The 22,167-nt window shown below is 45.3% G+C and overlaps 1 protein-coding gene across 4 annotated transcripts in view; it reads left to right on the top strand.

The window, feature by feature from the left end:
- Positions 1 to 22,167, top strand: part of SHROOM3 (shroom family member 3) — a 165,056-nt gene that overhangs the window by 106,735 nt on the left and 36,154 nt on the right. For 3 of the 4 annotated variants that reach the window (XM_075127458.1, XM_048847218.2, XM_048847219.2), the window contains exons 2-3: positions 9,263 to 9,394; positions 21,894 to 22,025. In XM_075127458.1, coding sequence (XP_074983559.1) covers positions 21,967 to 22,025 — 59 coding nt within the window. In that variant the 5' untranslated portion in view covers positions 9,263 to 9,394; positions 21,894 to 21,966. The remainder of the gene's footprint in view (positions 1 to 9,262; positions 9,395 to 21,893; positions 22,026 to 22,167) is intronic. The other variant, XM_075127457.1, reaches the window with a different exon arrangement.

The following is a 22,167-nucleotide window of genomic DNA, read 5'->3' on the forward strand; positions in this document are numbered from 1 at the left end:
GTCGATAGCCCTGTGGAAGCTTGCAACGCCTGACTGCTACCGGTCAGTCGGGAATCAATTTAGAGTGGGCAAGTCTACTGTGGGGACTGCTGTGATCCAAGTAGCCAATGCAATCACTGACGTTCTGTTATCAAGAGTAGTGACTCTGGGAAATGTGCAGGTCATACTGGATGGCTTTGCTGCAATGGGGTTCCCTAACTGTGGTGAGGTGATAGACGGAACGCATATCCCTATCTTGGCACCGGACCACCTTGCCAACCAGTACGTAAACTGCAAGGGGTACTTCTCAGTGGTGCTGCAAGCACTGGTGGATCACACAGGATGTTTCACCGACATCAACGTGGGATGGCCGGGAAAGGTGCATGACTCTCACATCTTTAGGAACTCCAGGCTATTTGAGCAGTTGCAAGAAGGGCCTTACTTCCCAGACCAGAAGATTACCATTGGGGATGTTGAAATGCCAGTAGTTATCTTTGGGGACCCAATCTACCCCTTGCTCCCATGACTCATGAAGCCGTACACAGGCAGCCTGGACAGTAGTAAGGAACACTTCAACTATAGGCTGAGCAAGTGCAGAATGGTGGTAGAATGTGCCTTTGGATATTTAAACGCTCGCTGGCGCTGTTTGCTGACTAGGTTAGACCTCAGCACAACCAACATTCCCACTGTTATTGCTGCTTGCTGTGTGCTCCATAGTATCTGTGAGAGTAAGGGGGAGACGTTTATGGCGGGGTGGGAGGTTGAGGCAAATTGCCTGGCTGCCAGTTTTGAACAGCCAAACACCAGGGCGATTAGAAGAGCACAGATTGGCGTGCTGTGCCAGAGAGGCTTTGAAAACCAGTTTCATGACTCGCCAGGCTATGGTGCGACAGTTGTGTGTGTTTTTCCTTGCTGCAAACCCACCCCCTTTGTTGATTTTAATTCCCTGTAAGCCAACAACCCTCCCCCCTTCAATCACAGCTGGCAAAGGAAATAAAGTAACTATTGTTTTGAAACCATGCATTCTTTCTTTATTAATTAAAAAAAAAGTGAGATAACTGACAAGGTAGTTGGGGTGGGGTGGGGTGCGGGAAGAGGGAAGGACATGGCCACATTGCTCATTGTAGCCACACTACAAATAAAAACTGTTTGAGTGACAGCCTTCTGTTGCTTGGGCCATCCTCTGGAGTGGAGTGGCTGGGTACCCGGAGCATCCCCCACCTGTCTTCTTGGGTGTCTGGGTGAGGAGGATATGGAACTTGGGGAGGAGGGCAGGCGGTTATACAATGGATGTAGCGGGGGTCTGTACTCTTGTTGGCTTTCCTGCAGCTCTAAGAGATGCTTCATCATGTCTGTTTGCTCCCCCATTAGCCTCAGCATCGCCTCCTGTCTCTGCTCTTCGCGCTCACTTAATGCTTTCCTGGCCTCTGGCACTGAATGCCTTCATGCATTAAGCTGTGCCCTATCAGTGCGGGACGACTGCATGAGCTCGGAAAACATGTCATCGTGAGTGCGTTTTTTCTCAGGGATGGAAATGATAGGGGGAGCATAGAAAGATTTGCACTTGGGGAGGGAGATAAAAAGGGAGAGTAAAATTTAAGATGATACATTTCTGAGAACAAAAGGGAGACTCTTTCACAGTGAATCAAGCAATTCATAGCAGACAGCACATGTGCTTTAGGTACAAGGTTGCATTTTGCCTTTTATATTGAGTGCCTGCCGGTATGCTGACACATCACAAACGGCTGGGCAACAAAATTCAGTTTCCAGGCAGCCATGGTAAGCCTTTTGGTACATGGGGTTGGCTTCTTCTGCCTTCATAACATGTGGGAATGGTTTCAAATTGCAGTGCCATCCTTGCCCATAGCAAGCTATGCCAGTTGGGTTTCACATTTAAAAGGAGGGGTTGTAGTTTTTGGGTGGATGTGCAGCACACACCTCCCTCCACCCCACTGTGTGGCTATTCTCTGGGATGATCCCTTCACCCCTCCTCCGCTATGTGGCTGTTCTCCAGGATGATCCCTTTTAACCAAGCACAAACAACCCAGCAAGAACAGGGTCCTTTTACTGTTCCCTTTCAAAAATTCCCCTATTTCAACCAGGTGACCATGAATGATATCACTCTCCTGAGGCTAACACAGAAAGATATAGACCGAATGTTGCTTGAATGCAACCAAAACCCAGGACCATGGGTTTGCTGCCATGCTTTGTGCTGCAATGATTCCAGACTAGTTGTTACTGGCTTGGCGTGGTAAAGTGTCCTACCGTGGAGGATGAAATAAGGCAGCCCTCCCCAGAAACCTTCTGCAAAGGCTTTCAGAGTACCTCCAGGAGAGCTTCATGGAGATGTCCCTGGACGATTCCTGCTCCATCCCCAGACACGTTAACAGACTTTTCCACTAGCTGTACTGGCCGCGAATGCGTCCTAATTCTTCAGGACAAATCAAACATTAAACACTATTGCTTTTAAACCCTGTACTATAGTTAGAAATGTGCACTCACAAGAGCAGCTTTCTCTGGCTTCAGGGTCGGGGATCCCGCCTTGGGAGGGTATTGGCTCCAGGGTGATGAAAAGGTCCTGGCTGCCGGGGAGAACAGATTCACCGCTTGCCTGCTGTGCATTCTCCTCCTCCTCCTCCTCCTCCTCCTCTTCCTCATCCACAAAATCCTCCTCTCTGTTGCGTGAGACTCCCCTCTTGCAGGTGTCCACGGACAGTGGTGGGGTAGTGGTGGGGTCCCCCCCTAGAATGCCATGCAGCTGATCATAGAAGCGGCATGTATGGGGCTCTGACCCAGAGCAACCATTTGCCTCCTTTGTCTTTTGTAGGCTTGTCTGAGCTCCTTAATTTTCATGTGGCACTGCTGTGTTTCCCTCTTGTAGCCTCTCTCTACCATGCCCTGTGCGATTTTGGCATATATATTAGCATTTCTTCTTTTTTATCAGAGTTCGGCCTGCACAGATTCTTGTCCCCATAAAGTTTATACAGGGTAAACTCATAAATTGTTCACCCTCTATGTCACTGATAGAGAGATATGCACAGCTGTTTGCTCCACCCAGGATTAATCACTTACTCTGGGTTCAATAATAAACAAAAGTGATTTTATGAAGAATAAAAAGTAGGATTTAAGTGGTTTCAAGTAATAACAGACAGAACAAAGTAAGTCACCAAGCAAAATAAAGCAAAAACATGCAAGGCTAAGCCTAATTCATTAAGAAACTGTTTACAGGTAAAATCTCACCGTCAAAGATGTTCCAATAAACTTGTTTCACAGACTAGACTCCTTCCTAGTCTGGGCCCGATCCTTTCTCCTGGTACAGTCCTTGTTAGTTCGAGCAAACATCTGAGGTAGAAAACAGGGGTGTTTGCATGACTGGCCGCCCCTTTTGTTCTCTTCCACCCCCTTTTATAGCTTTCACACAAGGCGGGAATCTTTTTTCTCTCTGGGTCCCCACCCCTCCTTCTAAATGGAAAAGTACCAGATTTAAGATGGATTTCATTACCAGGTTACATGGTTACATGTCACTGTAAGACCTCATTCTTCATTACTCACAGGATGGCCCACACGTATACAGGAACATCCACAACCAATTGTCCTAGTCAATTGGAGCCATCAAGATTCTAAACCACCATTAATGGCCCACACTTTGCATAATTACAGTAGGACCTCAGAGTTATACTTCATATTTCTAGCTTCAGATACAAGAATGATACATGCATACAAATAGGATGAACACACTCACTAGATTATAAGCTTTGTAATGATACCTTACAAGAGACCTTTTGCATAAAGCATATTCCAGTGACGACATATTCACGTTCATAAGCATGTTTTCATAAAGCATATGGAGTGCAACGTCACAAGAAGAATGAGAAGTTATATTACCAAGGAGCACCTGATGGTGTTTCCGGAAAGTTCGAGTGCTGATCCTTCCATTTCTGGGTCACGTACTGGACACTAGGAATACATTACTTCTAACTCCCAGAACGGGTTGGTGCTGAATGTTCCTGTTGTAGTTAATGAGGATTTCTCATTTACACAAAGGCATATGTGTACACTGCTAAATGCTGGGCACAGGCTAGCCTACCCCAGCTACTTTGAATCCAGCTAGTGTGGGTAACAATGGCAGCAAACAGAACGCAGGCTCCAGAGTGGGCTAGTGAGCAGCATATGTCCCCAGGGCCCATGCTGGGTTGTACGATTAATGCTGGACCATGTGTTGGCTTCACTGCTACTGTTACCTGGGCTAGCTGGATTCAAGTTAGCTCTGGGAGGCTGTTGCTAAACTCGCTCTCCACCAATCTGGCAGTGCAAGGAGGGGACTTCAATGGCATAAATTAGTTACACTCACTTTAAGACCCCTTTACGCTACCAGAGGGGCATAAAGTGTAACTGAGAATCAGGCCCTGAGTAGTGATGTCAGAATTTGCCCCAGAGCTAAGGACAAGTGCATGTCCTGAGAATCTTAACATTTCAACAGGATCCCGCCATCGCCCCAGAATGAGACAGCTCATTACACCAGGGTCTCTCTTCCCCATTGCCATAGAGTGAAGAAGAGCTGATGGTAGGTTACTGTTTCCATGTGTAGACTAATAGAGGATTAGAAACAAAAGTGCTACTTCTCTGTATCCACTCCACACGGTTGTATCAGGGCCAAAACCGCAGCTGATGGGCCACATCCTGACCCTGCTGCTGCATGGGGAGGAACCTGGCCACAACCCCACAGCCTGGCCAATATGAGCACCCAGAGATGCTAAGCAGCTCCTGGGGGGAACGGGCTTGCTGGGCAGCAGCTGAGAAGCTACTCTGTAGCCAGGCAGCCCGATCCACTCCCACAGAAGAAGCGACCGGTGCTTGGAGGGTGTTGGGTGGAAGCGGTGCTCTCTTTGCTCCAGTATTGCCACTTGCGAGCTCTCATAACTTGAGTCTGAGTTTTGCAATATTTGGTGTTTTTCTTAAAGGCCCAGCTCCTGGAGTCAAGTGATTATAGGAGACATCCAGCTTTCATGAATAAACCCAGGGTATGTTTCTGTCCTCCTGGTTGCCAAGAAAGGCTTGAAACTGTGGCCTGACTGCCTCCTGAAGGCTCCAGCCCCACCAGGCAAATGAAAAGAACCCAAAATGGATCATTCTTAAATTCCATGTATTTTAAGCCTGTCTCATGGAGCGGGGGAAGGCTCACTCATGGTTTTTGGCTGGCCATACTGCTTCTCTGCGAGTGTAAGGTTCTCCTCTGCAGAAGTATAGGACCGAGGATTTGGCCTAGTATCAGTGCAATAGTATAACTGTATATCCTGCTTTGTACTAGTGATAGCAAACCGCCAAAGGGACCAAATCCCTACATTTTGTATGTGGCCAAAGCTACTGAAATCAGTGGGGAATTTTGAGTACACAAAGAATGCAGGGTCAAGCTCCTCATTTGGAAACAAGTTACCAGTCAGCACCCACCTCCTGAGGGCTTTTCTGATCTGCTGAGGTCTGCCAAAGGGTGCTGGAAGTCTTGCAAGAATAGATTTCTCAGATGCTTCCATGTGCTCACTTGTAACAAAGATCCCCCCAAGAGCAGCTCTGTCTAGAAACAAGTCTGTCTAGAACCAAGTAGACCAAGTGTGTAAGCTCTTCAGGGTAGGGGCCATTTCTTTGCTGTATGTTTGCAAAGAGCTTGGCATAATGGGGCCCTGTTGTCACGATCCACAGGTCTGGTCCCTTGGAGAACCCCTTCAATGCATCAGCCCCCTTAGGGTCACACTCTCACTGGGGTAAACCCCTTGGCTTCACTGCCTCCTAGGACCGAACCTCGGAGCCTTCAGCACTCTTACTTTATGCCATGAGCTCCCTGCATCAAGTCCACCTGGATTGTACCCCGGAGGGAGACTTACACACCTAAAGGGAGCAATGCATCCCCAGTTTCCTTTATCTGGAGTGACTCCCAGCCAGTGCTATAAGAGCAGAAGGGTGTATTAGATGTTTGGAACGCAGCATTGAAAGTCCCTGATTATCACAGAGAAGAGAGAGTTACAGCATAGGCCATCTGTGTCAGTTCAGAGCCCAGAGCTCTCCTCTGACCCTTTCTTAGTCCCAGTCCAGACGCTTTTCCTGCTTCCAGAAACCCACATTTAACAGCCGCCTGGCCCCTCCTCACTCCTTTGTCCTCGTTCCTGGGCAAACATTGTCACCTGGCCCTCCTCCTAGCCCTTTGTTCTCCATCTGGTCAAACCAGGCTGGCTTTCTGCAGAGGGATGGATCATCCATAATTGTTATTTATTAGGTACCAAAAGTCTGAGCAATTGTCTTCTGAGACTCTTCATAGCATGGGGCCAGGCCCAGACAGCCAGGCGTCAGTCACACCTGGAGCTTTGCAAAAGGTACACAACCTTTCCCCCCTCCCTCCCCGACCTAGTTAACCATAGCACATAGGGGAAACTGAGACACACAGGGTATTCATACAAAACATGATGAAGAACGCATCACATCTGTCCTCTAGGCACTCCTGCAATATAAGCAATAATATTTATTTTTTCAAAAAAGGGGTTAAGTTTTAATCTTATCGAGACCAGTTCTTCTCCCACACAGGCGTAAATCAGGAGTAATAATAACTATATTGATTAAACTGGTGCAAGAGGAGAAGTGGAGCCATTGGCTTCAGTGGGATGTCACTGGTGTAAACAAGAGAAATTTGGTGCCCAGTATTCATGCAGGCTTCTTCCTCAGAGGAACCTGGTTAGCTTTATACAGAGGGAGATCTATTTTATTTGGCATTGGTCCATGAGTTTGTATTGTTTTGTATGTGCCTCGAGCAACTGTAAGGGCCCACTGCCTCAATTGCTAAATAATGTCCCTTATTCATACCTGCAAGGTTCCCCAGGGGTTTATACAGAGGGGAGTAGGATATGGTCACACTGGGTGAGAGGCAAAGTGGAGTGAGATTTGGTAAAAAAAAAAGGCAGCCAAGGCAGGATTTGAGGTAAAACGCAGACACAGATAAGCAGAGGGAGGAAGGAGGCCGTTTTGTCTAGCTCTGGACCAATGAAATTCCCCAATCTAGGTGAAAGTGCTGCTGCTTCCCTGGTATATCTCATCTGCAATGTGAGACTTAAAATTCTTGCCTGACACGTGGGGGGCTTGCGGGGGCGGGGGACTTGGAGGGGGAGGATTTACATGGATACAAAGAAGGCTGGCCTCTCACAGGAATGGAATCCAAGCCATCCGAAATATCTAAAGCCTCATACGTTGGCTGGCATGTGCTCTCAGACTGAAGCCTATTAAACGTAGAACAAGGGACAATTGCTCCCCATCTCAGTCTGCAGCTCTCCTCAGGGCTAGGCAGGAGTGAAGGAAAGACAGGGAAAGAGCATGCTTCTCATACAGATTTGTATGCAGTGTTTTCCTTACTTTAGCAGAGAGGTGACTGTAAACTGGACCCACATTTTACTGTGAAAATTAGAGTCAGTAAGAACACCCAGTGTTTCAAGACATTTTATTTTCTATGCTAAAAGAATAGACATAATGAATAATCATCTGTGTTGTTTTTGATGGGGTGGGCTAGAAGAACATTGGAACTGTGGATAGACCTTTCTATCTCTCCATCATTCAGCGTAGGTAGGACTTGTCTGCAGGCGTAAGATCAATGGTTTTGCTGTTAGGAGAGTTACCTGGAATACAGCCTTAAAACAAGAAGAACTAGGGCTCACCCAAGCTAAGTTCCTCAGCTCTGCGATGCGACTCCTGATACTCTTCTAAGAAGGAAGGCTGTTCTTGTGGTTAAGGCGCTAGCCTCAGAGACAGGAGATCAGCGGTCAGTTCCTGGCTCTGACACAGACTTCCAGTGTGACCTTGGGCCAGTCACTTAATAGCTCATGGCCTCATTTGTAAAATGGAGATAACGTTTCCTTTCTCGTAGCTTTTGTCTTGTCTGTGTAGACCAGAGGTGGGCAAACTCCGGCCCGCTGGCCACATCCGGCCCGTGGGACCATTCTGCCTGGCCCCTTTGCTCCTGGCCCGGGAGGCTCGCCCCCAGCCCCTCCCCCGCTGTCACGCTGCGCTGCCAGCACTCTGGCCTGCCGCTCCTGCCAGGCAGGGCAGTGGCATGGCTGGCTCCGGCATGGTAAGGGGGTGGGGAGTGGGGAGTCCTGGGGGGCAGTCAGGGGACAGGGAGCGGGAGGGGGGTTGCATAGGTGTGAGAGTCCCAGGGGGCCTGTCAGGGGTCGGGGCAGTCAGGGGACAGGGAGAAGGGGGGGTTGGATAGGGGGTGGGGTACCAGGGGGCGGTTGGGGCGGGGGTCCCAGGAGGGGGCAGTCAGGGGACAAGGAGCAGGGGGGGTTGGATGGGTTGGGGGTTCTGAGTGGGGGCAGTAAGGGGGCAGGAAGTGGGAGGGAGCAGATAGGGGTTGGGAGCCAGGCTGTCTGGGGAGACACAGCCTTCCCTATTCAGCCTTCCATATAATTTTGCAACCCCGATATGGCCCTCAGGCCAAAAAGTTTGCCCACCCCTGGTGTAGACTGTAAGATCTCAAAGGCCAAGGACTGCCTTTTACTGTGTGTAAGTTCCGGACCCGGCACAATGGCAGCCCCGGCTCAGTCGGTTAATACATTTGTGCTTCTCAGTCAGCTAATGCATTGACCTCTGGTTAACTCTCTAGTTACCTTTTCCAGACCTGAGAATGAGCTCTGAAGTTCAGAAACTTATCCCCTCCACCAGAAGTTGGCCTAATAAAAGATATTACTTCACCCACTTTGTTTTTCTCTCAATGCGCTCTATATTTGATCCCATGGTTGATTCTTCTCGATCACTGACAATAGGTTTCAGAGTGGCAGCCGTGTTAGTCTGTATCCGCAAAAAGAACAGGAGGACTAGTGGCACCTTAGAGACTAACCAATTTGTCTGAGCATAAGCTTTCGTGAGCTACAGCTCACTTCATCGGATGCAATATGTGTTGCTGTATTGCACAGTTGTTCCAAAACATTTAGGAAGAAGGGTTTTAATGACCCAACTCTGTCTAGATATAACGGAGAGCAGAATTTCACCCTACGAATCCAGTTTTGGTGGTGAGGTATTCTTTCATCTTTCCCATGGAGAAGAATAGGCACATCAATGGCTTTTAGCAGCTGTTTTCCATCAGACATTTTCCTTGGTGCGTGTTAAAAAATGAGGCTTTGATGTAATACTCCTCATCTACATATTTCTTTGATATTTTGAATGTGATCTTAATGTGTGTGTGTATGTGTGCACTTGTCTGTCTCAGGCACTCCATGAACTTTGACACTCCCTTGGTTTCTTTTGACAGGGACACATATGCAGCAAAGGAACATACTGACCTGCCAGCTTCCCACTCCCTCAGTCCAGAGTGTATCCCCACTGACTTACAGCACAGCAAAACAGCATGGTCAGGAGCAGTTAAACCACGGCTGAAGACCAGGTGAGAGAGAAGATGGTTTTATTCATGATTCTCTTCCTGCCCTCTACATATTCCAGTTATTTATGTATACTTTGAATTTCATTCTGGGACAGATCCTCAGCTGGGTCCATTGTCAAACACAACTTCCATCTTCCGGGAGAAGAGTCAATTTAGACCTGTGTAAGTGTCAAGTTTTTGTGTCAGAGTAATTACCCCACCTCACACTTAGCCCTTCCCACACCTCCAGCATAACGCCAGGGAAATAAACTCAATCTTGTGCCCTGAGCAAGGGACAACTTTGCTGTCTGTTGGTAATGTTTGTGTGGGACTCTGCACAGAGGACTTAGTCACTCTTGTTACTGATATGCCCAGGGGGGAGACTGGTTGACTCGGGTGTGCTTTCCTTTCCTCTTCTTTATAGAACTTTGTCAGTCCTGGAGAAGACAATTAGAGACGTAGAGGCAAATTCAGCTTTCCACTGCACTGGAGTAAACCTGGAGTAACTCCATTGCTTTGGACCAAGGGATAGATTTGTAGAGGTATCGAGGCATCTGAAGATTGGAGCTGTGCAAATAACGTGTTTTTTGATTTTCTGGGAATTCTGAAAAATCAAGGAAAATTTTCAGTGAATTGAAAAGCGAAAAAAGAGTTCATTTCTGATTGAAAGACATATTTCATTTTGACAAAATCAAAATGTTTCCCTTTTTATTTTGACCAATTTTTAATTGTTTTTTTAGTAAAACTAATGGAATTTTTGAAAGATTAGTACTTCCTGCTTGTAGATCTTTAATTCCCAACAGTAATTACTTGAGAGAAGCATCACAGTTTAGTGCTTCATTGTGATATTTTACCATCAGAGGCATAGTCATGGGTTTTTTTTTATTACACAGAGGGTAGCATTTCAGGCTGTGTCTGCTGCCTGTCTATATTGTGTATCAATGGTTGACACTTTGGGTCCAAACAGGAAGTAGCCTTAATGTAGAAGAATTTGAGAGTGGGAGGGAATATGCTGCATGGCCTTAACCTTTGGCTCTGCCAGCAGGGGCAGCCCCACAACTTGTTTGCTTTTCTATAAACACACCCGAAATGATGAAGTGCTTTGGAGCACTGATTGTCTAAAACGTTCTGTGAAATTCAGGGTGGAAGATAAGTGTTTCCAGTCTTTGGGAAATTCCAGGATTCTAGGGCCAGATTCTTAGCTGATGGAAATTGGGGTCTGTTGAAATCAGGGGAGCTGCACCTGTTTTCACCAGCTGAGGATCTGTCCTGGAGCTGGCATCGTTAACTGTGTAATGTTTGTGTAATCTTTGAGTTCCACCTGTCTGATTCTTTGTTGCCCAGCATTTTGTGGAGTGCAAAGCAGGTATACAATGCTACTAGATTGTAATGATCCTGTTTTACACAGGCATGAATGACTATACAAGGTACAAAGCAGTGAAGAATCAGATCTAGAGAGTCCAGATCAAGAACTCTCTTCATTAAAAGGTTTTGTATGAAAGACGTGCTGGCTCCTTCATCATCTGAGCTATATTACATATTTGAGTTATGTTACATATATGGTCTGTATTTTCAGGTTTGCTAGGCACTGCAAGCCGCCAGAGAAGGCTAGTGGAGAATTACCGCTGTTCCGGGCAACTCTCTGTTGATGTAAATCTGGTGGAGGCAGCTCTGCCCTCTCCCATCCTGAGGGGAAGGGGAAGGAGGGGGCAGTGCATGGGCAGGTAGGGATGGGATCATGGCAGACCTGAGCTCATCTTTGCGTGCCCCTTCACGGATGTAAGGGACCTTAGGCCAGTGAAATAAGTTAGGTTGACCCTGGCAGCTTGAACTTGCACCAGGGCTGAATCAGGTAGCTGCAACCAGCTCCCTGCAGCCACCCTGCTCTCCACTCTGTCAAGGCTGTGTGAGAGTGAGGCCATAGGGCCTGGAGACTGCTCTCACAAGCTCAGGGGCAAATCAGGAGAACTCAGGTGAAACCAGAGGGTCAGATCCCCTGTTGGTGTCGATCTGCTTGTCTGTGAGTTATGCTGGCTAAGGGTCTGGTTCAGAATATATGTAGTATGTAATGCATACATACAGATGTACATACACTGGTGTAGAAACAATGTAGGTGTGGGGGCAGCAAGGCCTTTTATGTGTGTAACTCCATTGAATTCAACAGAGCTGCATTTGATTTGCATCTGGGTAAATCTGAGGCGAATCAGGCACAGTGGTATGAACGTATAGCACAGAAAGAGTGGAATTCAGATATCCCATCTGAAATTGTTAGCCAAAATAGGATCGTGTTCCTGGTGTCTGCTAATTACAGTGCAAATCCCCTTTGCTATCTGCCGTTATCCACTGTCCCCATTACATTTGGATAATCAGGCTTATAGTGTGACATATTTCCTGCCAGTCACCGGCTCTGTACAGCTCATTATTGGAAATGAGCGAGAGTTGGAAAGCACATTCCATCCATTGTTTAGAAGTCTCTCCTGATGCGGTTGCTGTGTGTTTTCTAGCAGAGTGCATAAGCATCTTAGTCTTCCTTGTTCTCTTGTCTTTTTTTAACTAATTCTGTATTGACTGAAGAAGAACCAGAAAAATTGTTTGCATTAAACCTGTTGGGCCAGATTCTCAGTTGGCATAAATCAGCGTCGCTCTGTGACCTCAACAGAGCTGTACCGATTTATGCCAGCTGGGCCTGGGGGTCTGGCCCAGGGTCTTTTGTTTTGGCTTCACTTCAGGAGACTAGAGTAGTAATGCTTGGGGAGACAGAAATAGCTGGAGTTGTTCACCAAGACATAAGCTGAAAATTATAAAAGCCATACAATACAATCAGGCACCCTTTCCATATCTCTTCTTTCTTCCTCTTTTCCAGTAAAGGAAAATCCCGTGAAATTGTAGCAAGAACATGAGAACAGGGGAGAGGCTGTATTTCAGACCCCTCCAGCCTTTCATTCCAGTCTTCCTGTTCTCTAGGTAACACCAGGCAAGAACAATTAATCGGTCCTGACTTCTGCTTGCCTAAGCCACAGTCACGTGTGAACGGCGTAAATGTTCTGGCAATGGAACCCCACCAGTATGGCTTCCCTTCAAATTTAGGATCTGATATACCCCTTTCATTTACTTTATATAGGGGATTAAATAAATACTACTGCTTGTTAAAAATCTGCCTTCAGAAAAGATTCCAGTAGGACACAGTTGTTGAATCTAGTAATCAATGAGCATGTAGTTATTCTACATCAGCTCTCATATTAACAGCTAAATCCCGCTCACTTCATTCAAGTGAGGTGTCCAGTTAATGTCAGCTGAAGTCAGTGGGACTCTTCGCTTGAGTAAGATGAGCCTTAAATCTAAGAGATATTGTCTGTTAGTTGCACTTTTTACTGAATGACAGTTAAGCATTAGGTAATTAATTAGAGCATAATCCAGTTACTAGCTCTGGGCGACCTTCGGCAAGTCACTTCACCACTGTATGCCTTAGTTTCCCCATCTTAAAAGCTCAGTGGATTTCAGAGCCTGAGCTCCAGCACAAGCAGGAATGCCTAAACTGCTATTTTTAGCCCCGTAGCATGAGCCTGGGTCAGTTGACCCAGGTTCTGAGACTCACTGCTGCGGGGTGTTCTTTGCTGTGTAGACATACCTTTAGTTCACAGCAAGGTGAGGTGTAAATCTACCCAGCGATAGCCTGCTGTTCACTCATTGTCCCTGTGCGCCCTGCTGCTGCGCTCTTAACCGTTTCCTAACGCAGTCAGAGTGACACCGCTTTGAAACAGGACTAGCTCAAAGCTCACTAGGGAACTTCTGATACAGAGCAGCAGGGTCCACACTGGCACTTAGTGCCCAGCAGGCTAGTGTGAGGTCGATTTACACCCCAGCTTGCCACAAACGAAGTGCTCATCTAGACAAGCCCTAAGTAAACGTAAAGTGATTTCAGAGGTGCGTTAAAGCTCCCACAACTAATGCAACATGACACAGCTATAAAGATTCAATGTGGCACAACTCAGGTATCCTAAATGTAGCTTGTCAAAGACAGTAAACAAATAGCATTTGATTGTCTCAGCTAAAGGCCAAAAGTGAAACCTGTCTTAAGCACTGGGAATGGGGCAAGCAATACAAGTGGGACCAAACTGGTTCATGCTAGAACTCTGGTGAGCTCAGCAGATAAATTTTACCCTTGATCTTTGACTAAACATCAAACAAGCTAGAAAGCTTGGGGACACTTTAAAATGATTTCCTCAGGCAGAGAGTTGTCTATTGGAAATGGCCCATAATGTACTTCTCAATATATTTTGAATTATTTAAAAAAAAAAAACCAGCAGGATTAAAAGCCAATTTGCAGTATATTCACAGGTCTTACCTAAACTGGTGCACACTGCTGTTAGTGGGAATGTTGCCTGAGCATATGCAGAAGAATAACCATGTGAGCGTGTAGTTCTGTTCCATTTTTGCAAACCCTGTGGGGAGATATGATTGGCCCAATGTTGATCTGGTGACATTTTGCGTAACGCTTCACTGACTTGAGTAATCTTTCTGGTGAGTTTTCCTTGTTCTTCAGTAATGTCTATTAAGGAACACAGCTTCCTCCCAGCCTGGCACCAAAACTTCTTACAAGAGTTGGGTGAGTCTAAACAACCAGAATCAGTAAAGAGGAGTAAAGCTGGGGCTATTAAGGTTGTTTTTCTTCTAATTGGCCTAGTCCGAGAATCATGACTGCACCTTAATTATGAATGATGCTTCTTTGAGTGGATTGTGGCTTCACTCTGTAGAAATCCTAATAGGCTTTCTGAGTGTTTTAGTTTGCATTCGCCTGCTGCTTAATAGCAAAGCACAAGGACTGCAATGAGGAGGATGGCCCCATATAAATATGAAGCAGGAAGTGCAATGCAATTGATTTATTCTCAGGCTCTGGAGACTGATTGCCGTTTTGGTGGATGCACATAGAACATATCCTTATAATGGTGCCCCGTATATTGCTACAGTGAAATGTGACAAACTCTGGGCCAGATCCTCAGCGGGTGTAAATCAGTCTAGCTCCATTGATGACAATGTTTTCATTATACAAATCCTTCTTTTCAGATCTTTTTAACTTAGAGATTTTCCCTTGTGTATCTTAACTGCAGGCATGGGCCCTGATCCAGCAGGACGATCCATGCTAGTTGACCGTTATAGGCACCCATATGGACACAGGAGTCCATCCACATGGATTAGCTTTTACTGGGAAAATCTAGACTCACCAAAGGTTCTTTGATTCATATGTCAGCCATGAGTTTGATGAACATCTGCACACTTGTAGCCTCAACTGCATACTGTGATTGACAAATGAAGATCACCTGACTGGTGTGTTGACAATGGTGACTTAGTTGGTAACCAGTCAAACTCAGTGATAGGCCCTTTACTGTACACTGATTCATGTTCTAAAAGACTAAATTACATCCCATTATTCCCTGCATGGATCAAATTAAGTTAGTCAGCTGTAGACTTGGATTTCTATGATATACCAGCTGATGAAGGGGCGTTCATTACAGAATCCGCCTCTTTAGCTTCAGCATCTTACTGAAACTTGGACATCAGTCTAAAGTTCTTCTTGTCCCCTATTACTATTTATCTGCCACTCTCTAGTAACATTTTCCCTTGAATGTTTTGGCTCTTGGTCTGAAGCCCTCAACCAGCAATGGAAGCTCCATAATCCACAGAAGCAAAAGGGTTAATGTTAAATGAATCCTTCAAAGCTCAAAACTTCTTTAAAAAATAGTAGATCCATTCGGTAATTTTATAGCTAATTCTATAGCTGCCTTGAGGGCTCTAACATGTTTCCATCTAGCACTGGGTAGGGGGGAAGCTGTTGACTGAATGCTTTCCATGTGGTTTTGAAGCGTATATTTGTAAGCCCCTCCTACCTTCAGATCCACAAAGTGAGTGCTACATTTAAGAGAAGGTAGACCACCCTGTTAGACGTTTGGCAGCCCTCTTGGCCTGCCCAGTCTGGCTGAAATGCTTATTGCAACCACTTCTTGTCTTCAGAAGGACCTGATGGGGCTCTGTGTGTATTATTTAAGTACGAGTTGGAGAGAACATTTAATCTGAAGTTTCCACCCATGGCAGTGTACTGAATTAACGCACTAGCCTTTCATCTCTGCAGAGCTACCTTAGCTCATGAGTGAAGATGGGATTCGTGGTCTCATGCTAGACATTCACCCATGTCTCAAAACTCTGTGTAATTTCGCTGAGTTGCCTTTCTCTGCTCAAGGGACACTTTGGACTGGAATAGCCAGAGCTATTGCAGGCCACTGCGATTCAGCAGCGTGACATTGTTGAGAAATTTGCCCAGTGCTTTCTTATCCTGTGCCTGACTCTAGCTATTGCTGACAATCCTCCCATTTAATAAACACTCAAAGCCCTGAATCAGCCAAGTACTTAAGCACGTGCTTAAGTTCTACCAACTTAAATGAGTCTCAAGCACAGTAATGAAGTTAATTTTGCACTTCGGTGCATAGCTGAATCAGAAGCTACATTCACCTAAAAACGTTTTTTTAATTCAAACCTAGATCCCCAGCAAGACAGTGCAGAGCACTTTGACAGGACCATGGACTGTAATGGGGTTTCCTGGGTGTAACTAACCGCAAAAAATAGCCCATATAAAAGATGGAGAAACTATTAATTACTAGAGAGAGAGCCTGACGTGTAAAGAGCTCCCTTTATTTAGTAATGAAAACAGAGGTTTTACCCTGTAAGGCAGACGATTGTGATTTCAGGTGAGAGATTACTCATTTAGTATGGATTTGCTAAGCCATGTACACGTAGCACATTGGAAAGCAGTTGTTATGTACGCCCACTTTTGCAGTAACCACTTCTTAAACAACTTGCCCCTTTTAAGTGAAATTGATTTTTATAGCCAAGTTCTAAACCCCGACAATAGACTCGGGGTAATTTTATAGTGCTGGCCCTGGCGTCCATTCTCTCTTCACTTTATTGATGTATTGTCAGGAACCCCCTTGATGAACTGCTGAGATGTGAGAATCAGGGGGTTTCACTGGTGTGCTATAAGGACTGCTTTGTGCAGTCGAGATCCCATTTTCCCTGTTCTTTTAATCTGATATGCACCCCAGAGCTGTTATATATGTATGGCAACCTTTATGCAACACGACTGCACCACACTTGATAGGAATGGTACCAAAATGTACAGATCCCCCAGTCTGCTCATTTCCCCTCCAAAGGCCTTCGCAGTGTTTTGCAATGAACCCTGTAGTGAAGCACTCCGAAGGAATTCTCATGGGGTTTTGCAAACAGTTATCATTTTGTGTGTGTGTGGAGGAGGCTGCAGTTATTATTGGTGATTATCATTCGAAAAGGAACTTTGGATTTTATCTTAGGTTCTACCATGGAGCATTTTCCCCCCAGTAGAAGTGGTCAGCAGTTTTCTTCCCCTCCTTGCTTTTCCTTGCATCACATTGTGACACTCAGCAGTTAACTTCTTCTAGCATAGTGTGCTGTGGGATGCCTGCTACCCCTGGAACTCCAGTGTGGTTTTAATTTGTCATGTTAGTGGAATGGTTGGTTGATGAAACTTCCCTAAAACTCAGTGCCCTGGAGTCAGATCAGACTGTACAACTGCAGCAGAAAATGGAGCTCCTGGGGAACTTTTATATCGAAAAAGAGGCTGAAAGAAGAACAGAGAGCACGAAGAAAGGGTTTTGTGCAAAGCACCTTCTCCATATGATGTTGATTTGGCCAGAGGGTTGCTATCAAAAATGCTGATGTTTGCTATAAGGTAACATCTCTGTTTTGGAACTCATCTTGCTTTGTGTTTTAGTATTCTCTGGAGATGAGCTTAGAGAATTAGGGGCCAGATTCCCATTGTTCAGTACCTTGTGTAATCTTTGCACATGCCTTGCCCTGGTATAAGTTACTGCACAAGGTGAAAGGCAGTGGAGAATCCAGCCCTGCTTAACTAACATTCTGATGAACGGCAGGTGCAAAGAAGCATCTCCACATCTCTGCTGCCTTGTTATGTTCTGCGATTTATTTGTTGGGAGGACTCCCGAGATCCTACAGAGCTATTTTCTCCCACTGAGGGTCTGAGGGTCAGATTCTCAGCAGCTGTAAATCAGCATTGACTTCAGTGGAGCTACGCTGATTTACACCAGTTGAGGATCTGGCCCATACATACATGTTCAAAAACTTTGCATTCGCGGCATGTATTTTTCCTCTTCTCCTCCATGTATTTTCCTATGGTTTTCATTATCTTCATATATCAGTCTATCTATATCTATATATCACAGCACACTGCTTACCACAATCCATAGCTTGAAGAGCTTCGTATAACTTCCCCACAACACTAGGAATTTCCCTAATAAATCACTGGATATGTCAGGCAATGAATAAATTCCATGCTTGTTGTAAGTGAAGTCCTTAGGTATGATTTAAAGTATCCACATCTTTGCACTATAAAATGAATAGGCATGTATAACAGTGGAGACGCTCACTGTTCGTGACTAACCCAGATAGCTCCACAGTGCAAGATAAACACTAAATCAGAGTAATCTTCAACACATTGATAAAAGCAAGTGAATTTAAATGTCTCACTGTTGCCTTCTCCCATTGCTGTTTTTTCTCTTTGTTTTTAAAATGGCAAAACCAAAAAGCTTTTTCCCAGGCATGCTTTATTTCTTTTCTCAAAATCAGCACAGAACTTAGGATAATTTTTTTTTTCCTTTTCATCAGGAACTCAGTCAAAAATAAAGCAAATACTTTTCAACTACTGGGCCTGATTTTCCTCTCAGCTACACTGATCTAAGTCAGATGAAACTGCCGTGACATGAAGTGAGCCACTTTGGTGTTAAAAAGGTGTGAGAGGAGAATCAGACCCACTCTGGTTGTTACAAGGAGAAGGGAGAAAAATTGTTCTCGTTAACCAGTGAAGTAAGACAAGAAGCAGTGGGCTTAAATTGCAGCAAGGGAGGTTTAGGTTGGACATTCGGAAAAAAATCATAACTGTCAGGGTGGTGAAGCACTGGAATAAATTGCCTACGGAGGTTGTGGAATCTCCATCATTGGAGGTTTGTCGGAGCAGGTTAGACAAACACCTGTCAGGGATGGTCTAGATCAGCGGCTTCCAAACTTTTTTTCTGGGGACTCAGTTGAAGAAAATTGTTGATGCCCATGACCCAGTGGAGCTGGGGATGAGGGGTTTGGGGTGTGGGAGGGGCTCTGGGCTGGGGCAGGGGGTTGGGGTGCGGGAGGGGGTCTGGGCTCTGGGGTGTGGCTAGGGATGAGGGGTTTGGAGTGTAGCAGGGGCTCCGGGTTTGGGGAGGGGGCTCAGGGCTAGGGCAAAGGGTTGGGGTATGGGAGGGGGTCAGGGCTATGGGTGCAGGCTCTGGGGTGGGGCCGGGGATGAGGGGTTTGGGGTACAGGGAGGGGTTCCGGGTTTGGGCGCAGGCTCAGGGCTGAAGCAGTTTTGCCTTTTGAAATACGTACTTTCTGGGTGAGATTCTTGGTTTCTGTAAATTGGCCTGGCTTCACTGAAGCCAATGGAACTACACTTATTTACACCAGTGGAGGGTCTGGCTCATTGTTTGTCTTGAGTCAGAAATTAACTGCGAGGCTTACAACTCTGCCTATCTGTCTAGGATAAGAGTCAGGTTCTCACAGTATTGCAGCTCTCCAAAGCCAGTTCTATGGCCATTTTTAAAAAATGCTTACTCTTGCTGTGATTTTATATTGGTACCTGGAACCTGTACCCTGGGGTAAAGCACGCGTATGGAATGTTTTTTACAAAGACTGCAATCAAGACCTGCCTTTGGTAAACCAGTGCTTTGCTTTGATGAGTTAAATGTGGTCATCTTCCCATAATACACAATTGGAGGTAAATATTCAGCTGCAGATCCAGCAGTTTCCATTGCACCAGTCTCCTTCCTCTAGGGACGGCCTTATTAGGAGTAAACTAGATTTGTGCAAATACCTGAAAGAGCAAGCTCCTTGACTAATCCTGTGTTAGAAGGCACATGCCAGGAACCTATGATGTTGTACCACATGCAGAAGGGCACGGGCACACACTTACACAGAAGACATCAGCTGAACAATTATCTGTAGACTTGTGGGTCCAATCCTAGTGAAGTCACAAGGAGCATTTCCATTGAATTCAATAGGAGTTGGATCAGTTAGTCTTGTTAGTTTGGTGCACAAACACATGTTTCCGTCTCCGATTTTCCACAGAGCTTGCGTGCACAGAGTTTTGTGCACCTGTACCAAAGCACCCACCACCACTATTAGTTTGAACTCTCCTACGATTCTATTACACTTAATCCACATTTTCAGCAACAACTAGGTGTGGACACAATGCAAGGTTATCCCCCACTTAAATTTGTAGTGCTTGTCTTTTGAGTTAGATTCACAGCTTCCTTGTTTACTCATGAAGCTATTACACGATTGTTGGTTGCATTGCTTTTAAAGTATTAATGGCTTAAAGGACTGGGCAGCACAATTCTTACAGCTCTTTGCTGAAGGATTCAAGGGAAAACATACTTCTATCTGTCCAACAATGGGCTTTCCCAAGCAAGAAATGAAAATGGCATAGGTTTCGCTTCTACCAGAACGACAAAAAGATCCTTTAAATCCCCAAGTCTCTTCGTGTTATGAAGGGACACTTCAGGAATAAGAGAAGGTGACAGTATGAGTTACTTTGTAAATCCAGTTCCGTCAGCCTCCCACCTGACCACATTCAGTTTCCTTGTTTTCTTGGCAAGGGATGGAACAAAAGAGCTCTGTTTAAATATACCTACAGGTAAAATTTGATTTGTTCAGCTCCTCCTTTTTAAATTTTCAGTTCAGCTCTTATTAATGAGATCCTGTCATAACAGGGAGATAAAACAGATCTCTTTCCTTCATGAAGATCAAAGGTGCCCTTAAAACTGAAATAATGGTTTGTTCTTCTGGAATCTTTAGCAAATGGTTTGCAAAAAAATAGTGAAATGGTGTTATGCCCTAATTTTTCTCAGCACTTTCTCCTTAAGAAGAACATGGAACCAGATCCTCAGCTGGTGTAAATACCAATTTATGCCAGCTGCATAATACCAATTCATACCAGCTGCATATCTGGCTCATAGCAGTAGCATTTATAGATTATATTATCCTTTGACCATCTTTTCCACAACTTCATGCAGCACTAGTGGAAGCCATGGTCAAAATATCTGTTTTGTGTCTACCTAGGGCTTTTTATTTATTAATTTATTTGGAACACATTGTACATAATGTATGAAAATCTCAATGAGACGAAGACTTCTGAGAGAGGCCTGGCACAGAGAAGTGTTATTTTGCCTTGAATTGTACAGTTATTATGCTGTATGTTCAGGCTGAGTTATCTATAAGGTGATTCATCTGATAGAAAGTTGGGACTTCTGTGAGATGTGGGTAGTACATAGGTCTTGTGCTGGCCCTCAGCATTGGACTGAGTATCACCCAGAGAGCGTGGCTGCTACTGTGATGAGGCTATAGCAAAATGACAGACAAAAATGGGGGGAGGGAGTTCAAATGCAAAGGGAAAGAAAGAAAAATGGAAAGCATCAGGCTCTGGGACCAAAGAGAGCCCATTCAGGTCCATTTAGCTACTGAGCTGGTTCCCTGGCTTGACTTTCTCCTTGGCCACTCGGTGCTTTAAAATGGTGTGTTTGCCCAAAACGGCTTGAGATTCTGTGCAGCGATGATGACTGAAGCAATTAAACCCTTCTTGTGCTAGGGCTGCATTTGCAACCTGGGACACACTCTGTGAAGAGATGGCTGGCTAAATGAAAGGCACTGTAAGATGTAAAGGACAATCATAGATGCTATTTTGTTGGTCATATGTCATTGTGGGCATTTATAGGCACTGAAGGGACTGAAGAACCCTGTGTAATATTGCCCAAGCTTTCCCTTTATGGGCATTAATTCTTTAGATAACTCTGCGAGCCATTACTTTAATACAAACAATACCGTTTGAAAAATGTTAGTTATCTATAGGATTTTTATCAAGTAGCATCACACAGTACATTCTGTAGCTGCTACCAAAAAAAGCACCGATTCTGCAAGCTAATCCATGTAGGTGGACTCCTGTGTCCATATGGGTGGGTATAAGGGATCAGCATCCTGCTGGATCAGGGCCCATGTCTGCAATTAAGATACACAAAGAAAAATCTTTGCAAGGAGCCAGTGGACTGAGTAACAATTTTTGAATATGTTTGTGTGTCAGTCGTCACTATGTTTGTACGTATCCATGTGTGTCAGCATGTCAGAGTATGTGCTGATGGGCACGTATTGGCATGAGGACGAGTGTGCCTAGGTGGGAATATGTGCTGTCATGTGTACATGCGGCAGGATGGGTGAATAACTCGGTGTTCTTTCAAATTAATTCCCTGAAAAGTAGCAGCAAACAGAAGCATGAGGAGTGATATGTGCTGATTGACATTTATTTGCTAATGTCCGTTTACATGGCTCTTGCCCGAGACAAAAGAGCCAAATGACTGGGTGTTGCTAATATTTCGGATCCCTCTCTCTTTCTACCTAGGCGGGCTGAACTTGTGGGCCGACCGCACTCCTGGCATTCAACCAAATTCATAGAGAACCAACCCGATCCCAGCATGATGCAAATATCTCAGGGCACGATTGGCACTCCTTGGCATCAGTCCTACCATTCCAGGTGAGGGCCATGTCGTCTTGGCCATGTATTGTAAAACTCAGAGGAATACAGCAGAGTTGTTTTTGTTTAGTGTATCATTCCAAGAAAAGAAAACTCTCTACTCATCCAGAAAAAGTAGCCTTCCTCTCTGAGCAATAAAATC

This window comes from Caretta caretta, chromosome 4, assembly GCF_965140235.1.
Source record: "Caretta caretta isolate rCarCar2 chromosome 4, rCarCar1.hap1, whole genome shotgun sequence".
Lineage (NCBI taxonomy): Eukaryota > Metazoa > Chordata > Testudines > Cheloniidae > Caretta > Caretta caretta.